The 17,074-nt window shown below is 43.2% G+C and overlaps 1 protein-coding gene across 1 annotated transcript in view; it reads left to right on the top strand.

Annotated features, from left to right (window-relative positions):
- The first annotated feature begins 4,126 nt into the window (after nt 1–4,126).
- Nucleotides 4,127–17,074, top strand: part of Gnai1 (G protein subunit alpha i1) — an 81,463-nt gene continuing 68,515 nt past the window's right edge. Inside the window, exon 1 of the mRNA XM_028891335.2 lies at nt 4,127–4,451. Within this exon, the coding sequence (XP_028747168.1) occupies nt 4,334–4,451 (118 nt within the window). The 5' untranslated portion in view covers nt 4,127–4,333. The remainder of the gene's footprint in view (nt 4,452–17,074) is intronic.

The raw sequence follows: 17,074 nt of genomic DNA, 5'->3' as shown, positions 1-17,074 counted from the left end.
TAGTACCACCTACAGTGGGCAGGTCTTCCCACCTCGGTTGATGTAATCTAACTAAACTCCCACAAACATGTCCAATGATTCTCAACCTTCCAAATGCTGTGACCTTTAATACAGTTCTTCATGTTGTGGTGACCCCCAACCATAAGTTATCCTGCTGCTACTTCATAACTGTAATTTCCCTACTGTTATGAATCATAATGTAAATATCTGATGTGCAGGATATCTGATATTCGACCCCAAAGAGGGGGAGGTCATGACCCACAGGTTGAGAATCACTGGTCTAGGTTTTTGTCAAGTTGACCATTAGTTCTAACCAGCACATCCTCTGTATCAACTCAGTAAGGTTTTCCTCAGTCTTTGCTTAGAAACTCACATGATCTCTAATGAAAATAGTTTCATTGCAACCTATAAATCTCTACCTGGAAGCAGATGTGAGGCTCCCCTAACTATTCCTAATATTCCTAGCCAGTCTCCAAACCAAACTCCTCTGATTTATTAAGCAGAAGGCTCAATCAATGCAACTAGAGGGGCAGGGCTCACTGGCAGCCTCTGTTAACACTGTGGCCAGTGGCAAACACCATCCTTCAGACCTCTCTCTCCTGGTTCACTCCCCATCCCCACATGTATCTTGACTCCATCTTCTATGTGTTCCTCCTTCACACACTAATCCATTCAAATCAGCACTTCAAGCAACTTTCGATTACTTTTTTTTTCTAAAAGTGTTATGAGTAGTAGAGAAAGCGTTAGTGCCAGAAATTGTTTCTGGGGTATTGTAAACTCATTTTTTACTCCAGTCCTACTTGATGTCTGAAAAATACAAAATCTTCGAAGTTCATAAAGTTCTAGACTGTTCAATCTAGATGTTTACATCTTAGAGTCTAAGACTTAGACAATGATGAATGAGCTTCTGAGATTGCCTTTTGCAGGAATTGTAGACCGCTTTCCCTCACACCAAGGTAGCTCTGTCTGCTGTTGTATTCTTTCAGTACTTCTACATCTACCACGTTGAAGTCACATTGCCTCTAATTTATGACCTATCCTCATTCATTTTGAAGTAACAAGTCACATGTGTCTTCTCATTTATACATTAAATATCCCACAATTTTCTCCAAGGATAATGTATGTGATAATAATATGACACAGTTTAGTTATTTTAAAACCAATGCTCTTAGCTAAATCTGTTCCAGTTTTTCCCTTGACATATGTGTCTCTCTCTCTTAGCATATGATGCTCCGTGTCACTCAGCAATAGGAAGAAGTAACATAGGAAACCAATGATAATGATGGTGGTAAACGAAAGGAGTCAGTTATAAAAGGCTGAACATTATATGGTTCCTTTTGTTTATGTAAATGTGTAGAACGGGCAACAGAAGGAAGAGAATGAGATTAGTTTTTTCCAGGGCTGAGGGGATAGAATAGGTTGGGGACAGTAGCTAAAGGATGTGGGGCTTCTTTGGGGGTGTTACAGACATTTTACAAATAGTAGGTCATGGTTGTAGAACTCTGTGTCTACACTAAAAGTCACTGAACTGTATGCTTCAAATGTTATGGAATGTGATTTATGTCTTAGCATAGCTGTTAAAAACAACCATACTCTTCCAAAGAAAAACAAGTGTTCAGAAACAACTTTAACCTCTGTAATTCCAATTTTACTCTTTTACTCTCTATGAATTACATGATTTAATAATACCTGTTCCACCTCCTTGACAAGGTTGTTGAATCATGTTTTACAATATCATAATTACATAAATTATTAGTCTGAGTGAGGGTTACCATCACATATTTGCATTAATTGCTGGTAACTCCTTTGTTTTGCATATGATATAAGGAGCATTTTTTCCTTTTAGACATCTATTACCTAACTCAGAGGAATGCAGAGATACAGCACTCATTGTATCAGGTCCACCTCTTCATCTTAATATTTACAGCTCTCTTAATTTTGCCTCATGCCCTTTCATTCATCACAGCAAACTTCATTTCATTCATAAAATAATTGTCACCTGTTATGCATACTTTGCCTAGATATTCATATGAAACAAAATATTCCCTATTCTGGCCTGAACGTTTATGTCTCCTCAAAGCTCTTAGCTTGAAGCCCTAACACCCGGTGTGGTGGCACTGGGAGGCAGAACCTTTGGGAAGTACGTGGATATAGAGGAATTCCTGAAAGTGCGGCACCAATGACGGTAAAAGAAGAGAAAGCAGAAAGAAATCTGGCCCCCTCTCACTCCCGGTTCTCTTTCCTCTCCTTAGTAAAGTGTTTAAGCACAAGCCGGGAAGAGACTCCTCACTGGATCAACTGGCCCCTCGATCTTAGTCTTCCTCGACCTGAGAAATGTGCGAAGTGCATCCCTGTTGCTGAAATAATCTCATCACCTATGTCGCTATGGCGGCCTGTTCCAGCACATGATCCTTAAAGTCCGCGCTGGCAGCCTGTTCTCACTCCCTCAAAAGTTCTTCCCATTCGCCCACTCTAGTGTTTCAGGTCCTCTGAGAGGTTTGGCTTCACTTCCATCCATTTATTTCGTTTCCTCGCCTGCCTCCTCGACAAGCTTTTCAAAGGCAAGGGGTAACCCATGCAATTCCTCACAACTTCACTTCACGCAACGCAAGGTCTGCACTTGTTCTCGCCAGCCTGCAGGTCTTCCTGGTTCCCCTGTGGTTGAACTGCCGGCCCTGCACTTGAGCTGGGCTCCAAGCTTACAGGAAGGAGAGTTAACTGACAGCTGCAAAAGGCTAACTCACACGGGGTTGAACGTTGATTTCATTAATTCTGGAATTCCTGATGAACATTTAGCATGCCAGGAAATACAGAGGGGGTAGAAGGAGTCACAACGGCAAAAAAAGTGTGCGGTTTTTGTTGTTCTATTTTGAAAAATCCTAGGAAACGTTGAGACGTTTCTTAGGATTGCCTGTCTTGTGCCCAGCAGGCCTGACCCTCTAACTAAATGGGAACCCACAAGTTCTGCCTGCTCTGAGGGGTCCAGCCTATAGCTATGTGCCCATGTCAGCTCAGACATACCTTCAAACTCAAGACCAGTTTTCCAAATGAGTTTTAGAAAATATGATTTTCAAATGGGACCCAAAGAGCAATTTCCTAATTTTTACCTCATCAAGGAAGGCATTTTCTTTGCTAGTGGCTCCATGTTCTGATTAGTCATTTTTTCTGTAATCAGTGCAACTGACAGGGAGAGCCCAGAGCTGAAACCTATGCTCCTCCCCTTATGCTGGACGAAAAACCTCCTAGGCCTAGGCCTGGTCCTGGAAGGATGGACTATAGTGTATCACCTGCTCATTTAACAGCGAGGAAGCTAAGGCCTGCAAAAACGAAAGACATGCCCACGGGCACAGGAGTCCCCACACGGTCATAAACATGGCTACACACTCCGCTAGGAAATTACATGTACCACAGAGACTTGTTTGTGCGTTCTATTGCTCTTGTCATTTTTAAAACACATCCTTTGATTCTTTGTCAAACGTTTTCTCGGGTTAGGAAGAAATCCTTCAAAATGCGTTCCCTTATGAAAAGGAAGGTGAGCACAGATCCAAGGGAAAGCTGGAGGAAAAGAAAGACGTGGCAGGGAGGAAGTGGACATAGGTAGCCCCAAGACTCCCTCCACGATTCCCTCTGGTTGCTCACCGTCCCCACCTCGGGTTCCCCAGGGCCCCACGCTCATTTCGCTCTGTTTCCCACGGTCCTTCACACAAGCCCACACATTTTGCAAACCCTTGCTTGGCTGCGGGCGCCAGGCATGCTCAAATGCCCAGGACTGCCATTCTGTTCTTGCTCTCAGCAACTTTGGCAACCGTCCCACCCGCACCCATAAGGGACAGGTACGCCCTGATCCGGGCAGCGGTCTCAGGAGGGGGGACACGAGGAGCGGGGGCTCCCGGATCTGGCCGGAGAGGTCCGCGAGCGCGCGGGGCACCTCGGGGGCACGCGCGGGGAGCGCCTAGGTCTGCGATCACGCGGGCGCGCGGCCGTCGGAGGGGGCGCTGTCCGAGGGCACGTGCGCGGGCGGGCGGGCGGGCGCGCGCGCTGGGAGTGGTCGCGGGGCGGGCAGGGGCGGGGCCGCGGCGGCGCGGACGCCGAGCTCGCGCGGGCTGGGAGCTGCTGCGGCTCGGCCACCGGCGGCGGCGGCGGCGGCGGAAGGTGCGGATCGCGGAGTGTGGCCGGCGGGGACGGCCGCCCGAGGCGGCGGCGTGCGGGCTCGCAGACCTTGCCTCCAGCTTGCCGGAGCCGCGGACGTAGCGGGGCCGCCTCGCTCCCGGCCAGCCTCAGCCCGTGCTGCCAGCCGGCCCCGGCGCCGAGGGCGCGGCGACGCTCGGCCACCATGGGCTGCACCCTGAGCGCCGAGGACAAGGCGGCCGTGGAGCGCAGCAAGATGATCGACCGCAACCTCCGGGAGGATGGCGAGAAGGCGGCGCGCGAGGTCAAGCTGCTGCTGCTGGGTGAGCGGGGCCGTGGGGACGGGGCCCGGGCCGGGGGACGGCGGGGAGCGAGCGCGGCATCCCAGCCCCTGCACAGCGCAGGCGGCTTCTCGGCCGCGGCGGTGGCTGTCGCGCGACCCCACGGGCAACGCAGAGCGTGGCTGGGCGGCGGAACGCGTGGGAACCCTGTCTTTGAAGTTGAGCTCTGCCTTCCCTAGATGAGGGACAATTCTGAACCTAAAAGCCGAGAACCCCCTTTCCACGGACACCCCGCGGTGAGAGGTGTGGTGCCGCGTTGTGCTTTGCCCACGCCGGGAAAGTGCCACGCTGGGTGGCCTCGGGGCGCCTTTTGTGTGGCCTCTGTGGGGTCCCAGTGATCTCGCCTGTCAACTTCATATGGCGACTCAGTGAGTGGGAAAGGGCGCTGAGTAGATTTTCCTGCGTAAGGACAAGAGCTGCGCTGGATGCTGGATTTTGCCTGGGTGGGGGATGGAAACTACCAAAGTTGGCTTACGTTTGCTTGCATAGTAGGAGACGAAGATGCTTCGCGGGGGGGAAAAACAGCCCTGACAGGTGCCAGGGTGCTCATCCTCCACTCCAGGGTCCCCTCTCCGCTGCGGTGCATGCTCCAGTGAGGTTGGACAGGTGCACGTCAGGCTTTTTTATTCATTTTTAACACTGTTTTGCTGAAAGCCGATGTGGACGTCTTTCTTCCAGTTTTTTGAACGGGGCGGAGGTGGGGGGGGAGTGAATCCAGGTTTTGATAGAGCGATGTATTAGGAAAATATTCACAGGTTATGGCTTTCAGATTTGTGAGTCAGGGTTTCCTTTTGTTTGTTTTCCTCCCACACTCTAGGTATTTAGGCAGATGACAGATTTCTTAGAATCTTCATTTGCACTTCCAGCGATTGCTTGTCTTTTTCTAACAGTTGTGATAAAAGAGAAATATTACTGCACAAATCTGCTTTTTAGTAAGCTCCTGTTTCATTGGTTTAACGACTGCAGAAAGATGGTGGTTATTTCGTTCTTTCTCCATTACTAGTAGGCTTAGAAGAAGCAAACTTGGCATGACTAAAAGTAATAATGATCTGACTCATTTTGCAAGCAAACTGTGAAATAACTTTGCATTTTAAAGAGCTCGGTGGTATTTTTCACCCTCTACAGCCTCCCCCATAAATCTCTCCCTGTAAATAAGATTGGCCTGAGTTTTTCTATTAAAAAGATACTGTGTTTTCATGAGGTCAGTGCGTTTTTAGAGTATTGACCACGGAAGAGACACAACTTGATACTGAACGATGTAGAGGCCCGTTGGGTGCCTTACAATAAACATGAAGTAAAGGGATTAGAAAATCCTTTTCCTGTGATTTCAGTGCACCTGCTCTGAATCTCCTAGTGGATTGCACCATAGTTCTTAGTTGGAGCTGCCATCCACCATATTTAAAGCAGTTCTAAAATGAGATGCTCTTGGTGTGGCTTATCTTTAACTAGACAACCATGAAAGGGTTGAGAAGTAGGATTTTTGATTCTGCAGGGTGCAGAGAGCATGGCATTTCTTTTTAACACTGTTGGCGTTGTGAACTTGATAATTCTTTGTCGGTTTGGGTGTCCTGCGTGCTGTAGAATGTCGAGCAACAATGTTGACCTCCATCCACTAGATGCCAATGGCTGCCCCAAGGTTCTCATCTCCCAAAATGTTGCCAGACACCCCCTGGAGGCAGAAATGTAGCCTCTGCTGAGAACCACTGTTTTAGATGAATAATAAATGGAGTTCAGTGTGTAGCCCACACCTGAAGTTGACCACTCTAACCATCCAGGGTGAGGTAATGAGAGATGTACCAGAGTCCTGATTTTCAGAAGCCATGCCGTTCTTATTCCTCCAAACCAGTGCATTAGAAAGATTCCAAAATCATAACAAACAAACAAACAAACAAACGAAGGCAAATGGGATCCTTAAGTGTTGTTTCTAGCTTTGGGTTTTCCCTTTCCCCTGCAAGTGTGTCTTTTGTCTAGAATTCCAGTGTACTGCTGTCTTCTTTCCTCCATCCGTTGTCTCACTTCTACGCTGCCCTGGCCTTGCCTTTGCCCAGAGTTCTGACACCTCTATCCTATTTAAAAAAAAAAAAATGCTGGTGTACTTATTTCACAAATGTTAATTCATATCCCCCACCCCCCAAAAAAATCAGACTTTAGTTGTGAATTCTGACCTTTGATCCAAGTTTGGTTACTTAAGACTGTGTGCAAGTTGTTCCATGGCACACATAGAAGCTGATCGAGTGAGAAGTAAAATGGTATCTAGGTAACCTGCGACCAATGCCACTTTAATTTTTAGGAGGGTATCTTTATCTTCAGTTTTTTTTTTTCAATAATTTACTTAAAAATACTTAAAGCATAAAAAATTTAAAAGTCTGTCTGGTTGCATTACATTTTTTCATGAAAGAATATGCTTTTTTAAACATCTGGAACATGTTTAAAAAAAGATTCTTGAATGAGATTTGTAAATAATTAGTAATTATTTGGGTGCTGGGTGTCTGATATTTGCTATTTAAGTTAGAGGTATTCACTGTTCCTTAAGTACAGTGAATTAAGCAAATAGAGAGGACCGAGTCTGGTCTACTGACTTGAAGGGGATCAGGTTGGGGTTTTGTTCACTTAAATCTTTCACTTTACTTTTCAGCTTTTAGTATTTGAATAAGTTTCCATATATGGGTGTATACTTAGCATCCTTGCCACTATGCATGGATAATTCTTTCAGGGGAAAGTGACTTTTGTTGTTGTTGTTACATCTTTGAGATGCTGGAATTCATAATTTTAAGGGCCGTATGGTTATAACGAGGATGCCTTTCAGTTAGACTATGCTGTACTCCTGGTATTTATTGAATTAAATTGGGTGATGATTTTTTCTAAGATAAAATGTGCTGGATTAAAACAGTACAATTTTCATGAATTAATTGTTCATTTGCAATGCTCAGAGTTTATTTTCTCCATCACTGCAGTCCTCCTTATCACAGTACCCACTTTCACAAACAAACGAGCAAATCACAGCCCCACCCCACCCCCTCCTTTGGTGTAGTTTGCTTGCAGGCCGGGGGAGTCTTCTGCTGATGGCCCTCCACATCAGCCTTCCACTTCCTTTGCACTTGCACACTGAATTCCCTAGTTGAGAAATTCTGGCTTGGTCAGGCTTTTAATTTTGCATTGCTTTATCTTTTTCCTTACTGTTGGCCCAGAGCCTCGGTTATCAAAAAGGCGGTTTCCTTGGACAAGTAGACCTGCCGTTTCCAGCTGAACTGTGTGTTTCTCTGCCCCTGGTCGATTTGCATTAGTGGTTACTCTAATGGAAGCCACTGCTTGGATAACTGTGTTTTGAATATGTTGAGTTTTTCTTCAATCCTCCACTGCTCACACAACCCGGCCCCCCACCCCCAGGGCCCCTGCCTCACACAGCCTTTTTGCTAAAGATTTTCTGCTCCTTCCTTTCAGCCTTTCCCTGTGGCCCTCCTTCCTGTGCAGTCTGCTCCATCTGAAACCTTTCTTGCCTTCTGCATTGCCTGCAGAGTGAACTTTTGTTTTCAACCCAGTCCCCCTCCACCTCCATCTTCTCAGGGTTTCCACTCCTCCGAAAGGAAGCATTAACACAGATGAAGCCTATTTGAAGTTGATGTCCAGTGTTTAGCCTTTCACCCCGCCTGAGTCCAACTGCCGTGAACACAGTAGCGGGCAAAGTCCTCATGTTTTCTTCGTGTTCTGCACTTTCTTCACTGTCCCTTTACTTTGTCATGTGTAAATGTGTACTAAATTATGTAAAATTATGCTGGAATATCTTCTTCATACATTTCCAGTATCTGCAGCCAGTTAAAGATAAAGAACTAGTAGAAATATGAGATTAAAAGTAAGTGAATGGTATCCAAAAGCAAGTCCAAGGCTGTAATATTTAATTTTCCACTCAGCATATTATTTGTTAAATCTAATAAGTGCTAGAAAGTGATACTGGCAGTGTATTGTCGCAGAATCTATTGCTCAGCTGCCCTGGTGACCTAGGCATGTTTGTTTGTTTATTTATTTATTTATTTATTTATTTATTTATTTATTGTATTTTGGTAGAAGTAGATCTTCTGCTTGTTTATTTGGGACTCTTTTCATTTAGAACCTGAGGCTTATGAAATATATCAAGAGCAGGAACTATAAGGCCTGCCGTATAGGATTTAGTGAGTGACTTAGGAAATAGAATAGACACCTTCTAGAATTTGGTAAAGCCTACAAACGTTGATTGTAAGCTTTTAAACATGAAGTTGAGTACCCAGCCAGAATCTGAATTTTTATTTTGTTGTTTGTTCTCATTGCCTGGGAGCATTTAAGACCAACAAATTCGAGTGAGAGAAATGGAGTGTATTGGTCATATTCTTAGGTCACATGTTCCTTGGTCACATTCTTAGCATGATTTACCCAGTCTGTGATTTCCTGGGGTAAAGCACAGGTGAAGATCAGATCCCAAGTGGCATTTGAGCCTTTGAACTAAGGTTAACCGAGCACTCATTTTGCTCAGGCTGCATTTTGCCATAATTTGTTAATTGATGCTTAGAAATCTTAACACAAATAGGAGAAAATAATTTTAAAATAAATGTTTATTTTTTTATATTAAATGGCTTCAACCTGCAGCAGCTTTAATATGGGGTTCTGGAGGGTAGAATTCCCAAATGGCTTTCCATTGCATTAAAAAGGATGTGGGCAGGATGTTTCTTCAGGAGGTCCTAGGTGCTTTGCTTCCTGACTTTCCTTACACACTCTAGGGGCAGCTCTATGTTTTCATTGGCTTATAGTAGCCCTGTACGTTTTCAGAACCAGCAGTGGCCAGTGGGGATTTTCTCCCCTGCTTCTCTTTTTCACTTATTACAACTTTATGATTATATCAAGCTCTCCTAGAAATTCCAGGCTAACAGACCCACTTTACTATTTATAATTATACCTGCAGAGTTAATTTTACCAGATAAGGTAACATTCACAGGTTCTAAGGATGGGCCTCACTTTTACTGAGCCTACCACAGCCAGGTGTGTAGCAACCAGAGATTCAAGTCTATTCTGCATATAAAATGTCTTCACCCCATCGTCATCTCCAGAACCTCTACCCTCACACCACCAGTGGAAATGCCAAAGCTTCTGAATGGGTGTGGGTGAGATTGCAGGTACCATCAGCAGTTTGTGGACCTGCCCAACAAACAAACAAATAACAAGTTGTCAGTTCCAGAATGTAATGATGGGACAAGAAGAGGTCATCAGCTCTAGATACACCCTACCACCCACCCATTCAAAATGGGATACATAGGGAACAGGAAAAAGAAATCCTTCTCTAGCACTCCCAAATGGCACCAGGTCCAAGGAGCAGTCTGCTGAGGGTCTGGATGGTGAGATGCTGCACTTTGCCCTTTGCTTTTCTCTCCTTAATGGATGGTAGCACATGTTTGCAGCTGGTAGTCACATCATTCTGTTTCTTGTTCATAGAGTTTGATGGTCTTATAGCATTATTTCATTTTTTTCACAACATACTTGTGAAAAGTATGTTTCTCATTTTATTATATTCAGCAAGGAGGAAAAAGCTAACCCAAGCAAAATACTATAGTGTAATAATAGTGATCTGTTACTATTATTATAATGCATAGAAACATGAAGTTTTTTCATCTGAATATCCAAGTTGTGGTTTGTAAGTTGGCTTTTCACAGGACCCAATTCAACAAGCTTTCTAACTCTGTAATAAGGGTTCTCTTTACTCTTGTTCCTAGCAAAATGGCCTTCCTTTCCATGCTGTTGTTCTGTGCTGCCTTCATAGTTCCTGTGTGTCCCGACAGAGTGTGCTTGAGAACTCGGGTGTTTGTAATAGGACTTTTAAAGAAAGCGATCGTGCTTCTGTTTCTTTTGAACCCTTGCTAGGAGAGAGCTCCATGTAGTGTGTATGCAGAGCACACCAGGGCAATTTGGACTGTTTTGTGTCAGGTGTGTGTTACAGCAGCTCCCATCACCCTGGTACCTTCATTGAAATTTTATGTATAATACTATGAAGTGGATAGTGGTTGTTGTAATTTATATACCTATGGAGTCCAAAACCACTGGTTTCTGACATCCTATATTGACCCCCGATACTATACTCAAATTGTAATGTGAAAGATTAGCTTTTCTCTCTCCTCCTCCTGGTCAGTGAGGTTTTTCCATGGTCATCTAGTCTAAATTAATTATTTCTTCCCGATTGCACCATACTGAAATTGCAGACTTAAAAAAAATTGTTGGTTGCCTTGCTCTGTGGGTTTGGCTTTCAGAGAATGAATCCTGTGGGACTTGTTTACCCTCTGATGGGGTGGCCTGTAGTACCCTTCTCTTCATTATTGGTAAAGTGAATACATATATGAGTCAACATTAAGTTTGACTAGTAGGCCTTATGTGGAAAGAATTGACACATCTGTGTTGTATCCCACACACAGTATATTTTGACCCAGTATATCTGCATTTATCAATTTATCACACACACACACACACACACACATACACACACACACACACACACACATCTTGCTGGTTAGAGTAACTAAAACTCAATATGTTACTCATTGCATAGCTATAAAAGTTAGTTGGTGGTAGCCTTGTTGCATGATCAGAAAACTACTGTGTAGTTAGAGTTTTCCTGCCTGGCCCACAGTCAGGACAAATAAATCTTTGTCACCCGCCAGTCCCACAGCTGCTCAGATCCAACCAAGTAAACACAGAGACTTATATTGTTTAAACTGTTTGGCCTAATGACTCAGGCTTCTAGCTATCTAGTGCTTACATCTTAAATTAATCCATTTCTATAAATCTATACCTTGCCTCGTGGCTCATGGCTTACCAGCATCTTCACATGCTGCTTGTCATGGAGGCAGCTGGCAGTGTCTCACTCCTCAGCCTTCCACTTCCCAGAATTCTCTCATTTCTCCTCTCTGTTAGTCCCACCTATACTTCCTGCATGGTCACTGGCCAATCAGTGTTTTATTTATTGACCAATCAGAGCAATTTGACATACAGACCATCCCACAGCACTTCCCCTTTTCTTTTCTTTTCTTTTCTTTTCTTTCCTTTCCTTTTCTTTTTTTTTTTTTTAAAGAGGAAGGTTTTAACTTTTACACATCTCCAAAGCTAGCTTGGTTTATTTGGGAATTTGGGCGTAGCTTCTCTTACTACTTCCTGCTGGAGGGGGGCGCAGTATCTTATGGGGACACAAAGAAAAGTTTAGGATTATGAAATAGTCGATGAGGGTGTATCGTCTGAGCCAGTTGCCTTGAAACGGTTCTGGATGTTGGATCATCTGGGCCATGGTGTTATCGGAGACCTTTCAGGGGTCTTGGCTGATCAAACCTGATGTATCTTAATCTGGAACAAATCCATAGCCTCTTGCTTTCTGCGAAAACAAAGGCAGAGCCTCCTTTCCAAAGCAACATATCCTTAGATCCAAATTTTGAAGTCAAGGTATCTTTAGCTTTTACAATCAAATGTTTTTCTTCAGTTAAAAATATCAAAGAGAACATAATCCAGATTCTCTGTGTGATAGCCATCTTTACGTGGCTTATTTTTTATATTACCTTGAGCCTTTTGCTTTAAACTGCAGCCTTCTAAGCCTGAAACGGTGCTGTGGCTGCTGGCTCCGCCCACTTCAGCTTCCCAACATGGCGGTGGTAAGTTTACCACAAGCTCTGGGAGCCATCTTGGGTCTATGCTTTTATCCAAGCAGCATGTAGCTCAGAAACCTCTTTTTGTTTTGTACTAGCAAAGGCTAAATCCATGACCCAGCTTAATATGCCACTTGCAGAGGCCTTATTCCCTCCATAGGCAGGTCGAACATGAATGCCAGGAACCCGCCACAGCAGCTCAAACATGCAGTCTGCCGCTAGCTTGAAAGAGACAACTAGGAACTGCTTTTAGCTCCGTTTTAGAACCTTTTCACTCAGGTTTTAGGTGGAAACTCTTGCCAACATGTTGGGCACCATTTGTAGCTGTAGAATTTCTCTCCAGCTCCCGCCAAGTCCTTCCAGTCCCAGAGCCCACTTATAAAATAAACACATAGACTCTTACATTATTTAAACGGCTTGGCCATAGCTCAGGCCTGTCATTGCCTAGCTCTTACTCTTATATTTAGCCCATTTCTGTTAATCTATACCTTGCCACATGGCTTGTGGCTTACCGGCATCTTCACATGCTGCTTGTCATGGCGGCGGCTGGCAGTGTCTCCCTCCTCAGCCTCCCACTTCCCAGAATTCTCTCCATTCTCCTGTCTGTTAGTCCCGCCTGTACTTCCTGCCTGGCCATTGGCCAATCAGTGTTTTATTTATTGACCAATCAGAGCAATTTGACATACAGACCATCCTACAGCACTACTGTGTGACTCTTGGTAAATAAAGTAATAGGAGATAATGTGTTTTGTTGTTGTTTATTCTCAGTACTTTGTTTTCGACAATATTGTTACATGGCTTCTTCATGTTTGACTGTATAAAATGTATGCAGTCACATAAGGAGGCATGTCCTATCATAGCTGTGTGTCACCTAGGGTAATGTGATGACCAGCAGGGTATGCTGAGAACTCAACCCCAGTGTCTTCTTTTTGTGTTCCTTGTCTTTAAGTGGTAGGGATTATTATTGGTGGCTTTATAAAGTATGCCCTATGGATTTTCTTATCATTCTTAGGCTTACCAGTCATGTTTAGAGAAGTAATATATTTATATTAAATACCAAAATTTCCATAGGCAAAAAAGGGGAGAAAGAGAATAGAATTAATAGCATGGGGATGCACTTCAGTCTGGGGGCTTTTAGTGTTACAGAATGCCTATGGCTATAAATTTGCCAATTTCTGTCATGTTTTTCTGAGCATATTTGATACTAATTGCCTATGAGCTCTGTGCAGTATAGCATCCAAGTGGGCCCTATGCTACCTGTGAATAGTGTTCGTCCCCTTGGTTTATTGAGCTTTGCAGGGAGGTCTCCAGAATGAGGCCAGATGAACAAGAACTCCCAGGGCAATTGTTTTTCTTGAGACCTTAAGTAGTCCACATTCTTTAAGCTTCCATTTTTTTTTTTAAATAAACACTGAATAATAAATATATCTAGCTCATGGGGCTGGGGACGGAATAAGTTAATGTACTGAAGTTCTCAGATAATGGCACATGAGTTCCTAATAGAAACTGTTATAGACACTGGAGTTTTAGCCCCGCCTTATACTTTGAGCCATTTACTGTCTTATACATTAATCGTTTTGTTGACTTTCTTAGCAAAGATGTGTACATAGCAAGAACTTCTAGAGGTAAAAAATCAATTTCAATTGCTATTTTCTGCTCCTACCACCAATTCCTCGTGGACCTTGGATTTCAGTTAACAGTCCCTTCACTGGTACCACACCAGGGAAATATTTGTGAGATGAATTTTAAGAAACTGGAAGACTTTATAAATGATTTTTACAGTATTTCTCTTCCATGTTATTACTCATTGATAAAATAAATACTGTGGGTTTTTTTGCTTATTTTCATTTTAGATTTCTCTCTCTCCCTCTCTTCTTTCCTTCCTTTCTTCCTTGTTTTTGAAATAAAACAACCCTGTAAGGCTTTGACATCATTTGAAACATCCTTTGAACAGATTCAGAAGAATGTGCCTTACCCTGGGGGAGCTGATTATATTTAAAACATTTTAAATTATTCTGAAAGTTACCATATTTTTGATTCCTGAGATTTTATTTTATTATATTATTTTAAATTTTTATTCATTTACATACCAACCACAGTTTCCCCCTCCTTCCCCTCCTCCTGCTCCCCCCATTTCCCCCCACCCCACCCCCATCCACTCCCCAGAAAGGGTAAGGCCCATGGGGAGTCAGCAAAGCATGGCACATCAAGTTGAGGTAGGACCAAGCCCCTCCCCCCTGCATCAAGGTTGAACAAGGCATCCCACCATTGGATTCCCGAGATTAAAAAATAAAATAAAATAAAATAAAACTCTAGACCTACCCTAAATTTACTTTTTGGGAGAGGAGAGGCATCTGTTGAAAAGTGGTAGTACCCTTTATTTTAAACTATGAATTGTTAAGCCTGTTAGTGTTGGTGCTTTTGATAAACTGTTCAGAGTCTCTTCAGGTTCAGCCTGGAGTTAGAAGGAATGTACCCTGCTTGCATTAACCTCCTAAGGCTGGGTCTTGAGCTTTTATTTTTGGAATTTATTTACCTAATCTGTATTGTAATTCTCCTTCTTTAAAGTTGCCTTTTATTTGGCATTCTTAATCTTTACTAATTCTGTGTATCATGGTGTTTTACAGGCACAAGTCATGTAAGTAAAGCTGTAGTGAGATCATATAATACAATGGGAGTTAGAAGAAAACTCATATATGATTAGTGGTTCTGAGGTTAATTCAATTTTAAGACTTAAAATTCATTTTTATATGTTATAAACACACATCAGTGGCTTGATTTTTCACAGATCTTTGCAGTCACTTGGAACAAGTTGTATCCAGGATGTGTCATGGCTGGTTGGTAAATTTGCTCTGTTGATGGGAGACTTACACTCTGCATCTGCCTTCTCATTCATCCTCATCTGCCTCAGCAGCTGTTCCTCTCACATCCATCCTTTCTGGCATCCTCACACTTCTTCAAGACCCCTGTGTCCTGGTCCTTAGACATTTTCAACTCGTGCTAGCATTAAAGTAATACGAGGCAAAGAAAGCCATTCATAGATTTTTTTTTTTTTTACTGATTTTAAATCTTTTTCATAATACTAGAAAATACTGGGTTTGCTTTTACATTTTCATAATTTAGTCAATTATGGATAGTTTTTTTTTTCCTTTTTGGTGGTATTGCATATTGAACTGAAGTGTTCATGAATGTTAAGCAAGGTTATATATCAGAGTTATATCAGAGGATATACCAGGATATACAAAATTATATCCCTATATAAACTTCTTTTCTCCCTCTTTTATTGAGTTGGAGTCTCCAATAGCCCAGGTTGGCCTTGAACTCCCTGTATATCCCAGACAGGCTTTGAACCTTCCTATTTCAGCTTCCCTAAAATAAGCTGGAAATATAGACATTTGCCACCATATCTCACTAGATTATGGATTTTTTAATGAAGTGGCTTTAAGTTAAATACTTTTTTTTTCACAGATCTGGAACCTTGAGAAATATAACAGACACCCATGTAACCACACCTATGGGTATTTATTTAAAGAGGTAATGTCTTGTGTCTTTTCTCTCCTCTGCAATTAAATACTTCATAATTTGGTTGGCGTTTCCATATTTCTCTGTGCTCCTTCTATATCCTCATTTCATCTGATCTGTGATAACCTAGCCTGCCTTTTATATTAATTTCTATTAATGCTGACCTTTTAATGGTACCATTGTCGTTGTTGGAAACCATTTCTAAACCCTTAAGTTTGCTTGTTTGTCTCTTTTATTTTCCAGATTTTTAATCTCTGTCTACATAGTTTGAAAAGTTGAGGGGTCTGCTGTCCAAAGTGTCCTGATGCCATCTCACAGTAGAGTATGTCCCCTTGTAGCTCCTTCCCAATAGTGCACATGGGACAGTGCATCACCTGAGTGAGCCTTGTGCATATCGGGATGGTTCTACTCTCCAGTCAGTCCTGTGGAATGCAAGGAGAGGTTAGGGTTTTCTAAGGTTCCTAACACCATATGTTCAAGGCTGAAGACAACATTTCTCCTCCTTTGTTTAGACACTTTCTCCTCCCCCCACTTTTTTTCCTTCCATAGTTTATGGTACCATCAATCTTTGGTAGGTTGTTAGTTGTGGAAGTTCCTGGTACTATACTGGGGATCCTTATTGACTTTCATGTTGAGATGTCATCAGTGGCAGCAAGGCTAATTCTTACCTATTGGAAAACCCATGGACTTGTCACTGTACCTGCTGGTCCACTATGTCTTGTTTCTGCTTCAGCTGGACAAGCCTCCCTGTCTGTCTGAACTAACTGTTGAGGATGCTATGTTCTCCCCAATTACTGCTTGCCTCGGGCATCCTGTTGTGCAGGGTCATTATGGTAGATCCAAGCTCTGAACTGTCTTGAGTGCTCTGCATCTTCTGGTCATTTTGACCCTCGGGAATCACACACTCTGCCCATTGCTCACAGGTTCTGTGAAGTTGGCAGCTGCAAGTTCAGCCCTTCCTAGCCACACTTTTCCACCAGACTGCATGGAACCTTCCCTTGTCCTGCTGGTTACCTCTAGAACTTTGGCCCACAGGAGAAATGAAGAGAGGACTGACTCTGCTTTGCTTGTCCCCATCTGCCTTCTGCCTTTGCTACTGATTACCTCCCAAGCTTGTAGGCTTTGCCAAGAGGGTTGCCTGGGAAAGTAGGCCACTTGGATATTCTTCCATCTCCATCTGGATGACACTCCTCATATCTACTTCTTTCCCCATTAGTCTTCTAAGTACAAAAAGGAAAAAAAAAAAAACCCACACCAGCAGACCAGTAGATTTCAAAACAAAACATTATCTTCTTTTTAAATATATATACATGTGTGTGTGTGTATATATATATATTCCTCTCTCTCTCTCTCTCTCTCTCTCTCTCTCTCTGTCTGTGTGTGTGTGTGTGTGTGTGTGTGTGTGTGTGTGTGTGTGTCTGTGTCTGTGTGGTGGTA

Source organism: Peromyscus leucopus, chromosome 3 (genome assembly GCF_004664715.2).
Source record: "Peromyscus leucopus breed LL Stock chromosome 3, UCI_PerLeu_2.1, whole genome shotgun sequence".
Classification (NCBI taxonomy): domain Eukaryota; kingdom Metazoa; phylum Chordata; class Mammalia; order Rodentia; family Cricetidae; genus Peromyscus; species Peromyscus leucopus.
The sequence above is the reverse complement of the archived record's forward strand: the minus strand, read 5'-3'. Positions and strand labels throughout refer to the sequence as shown.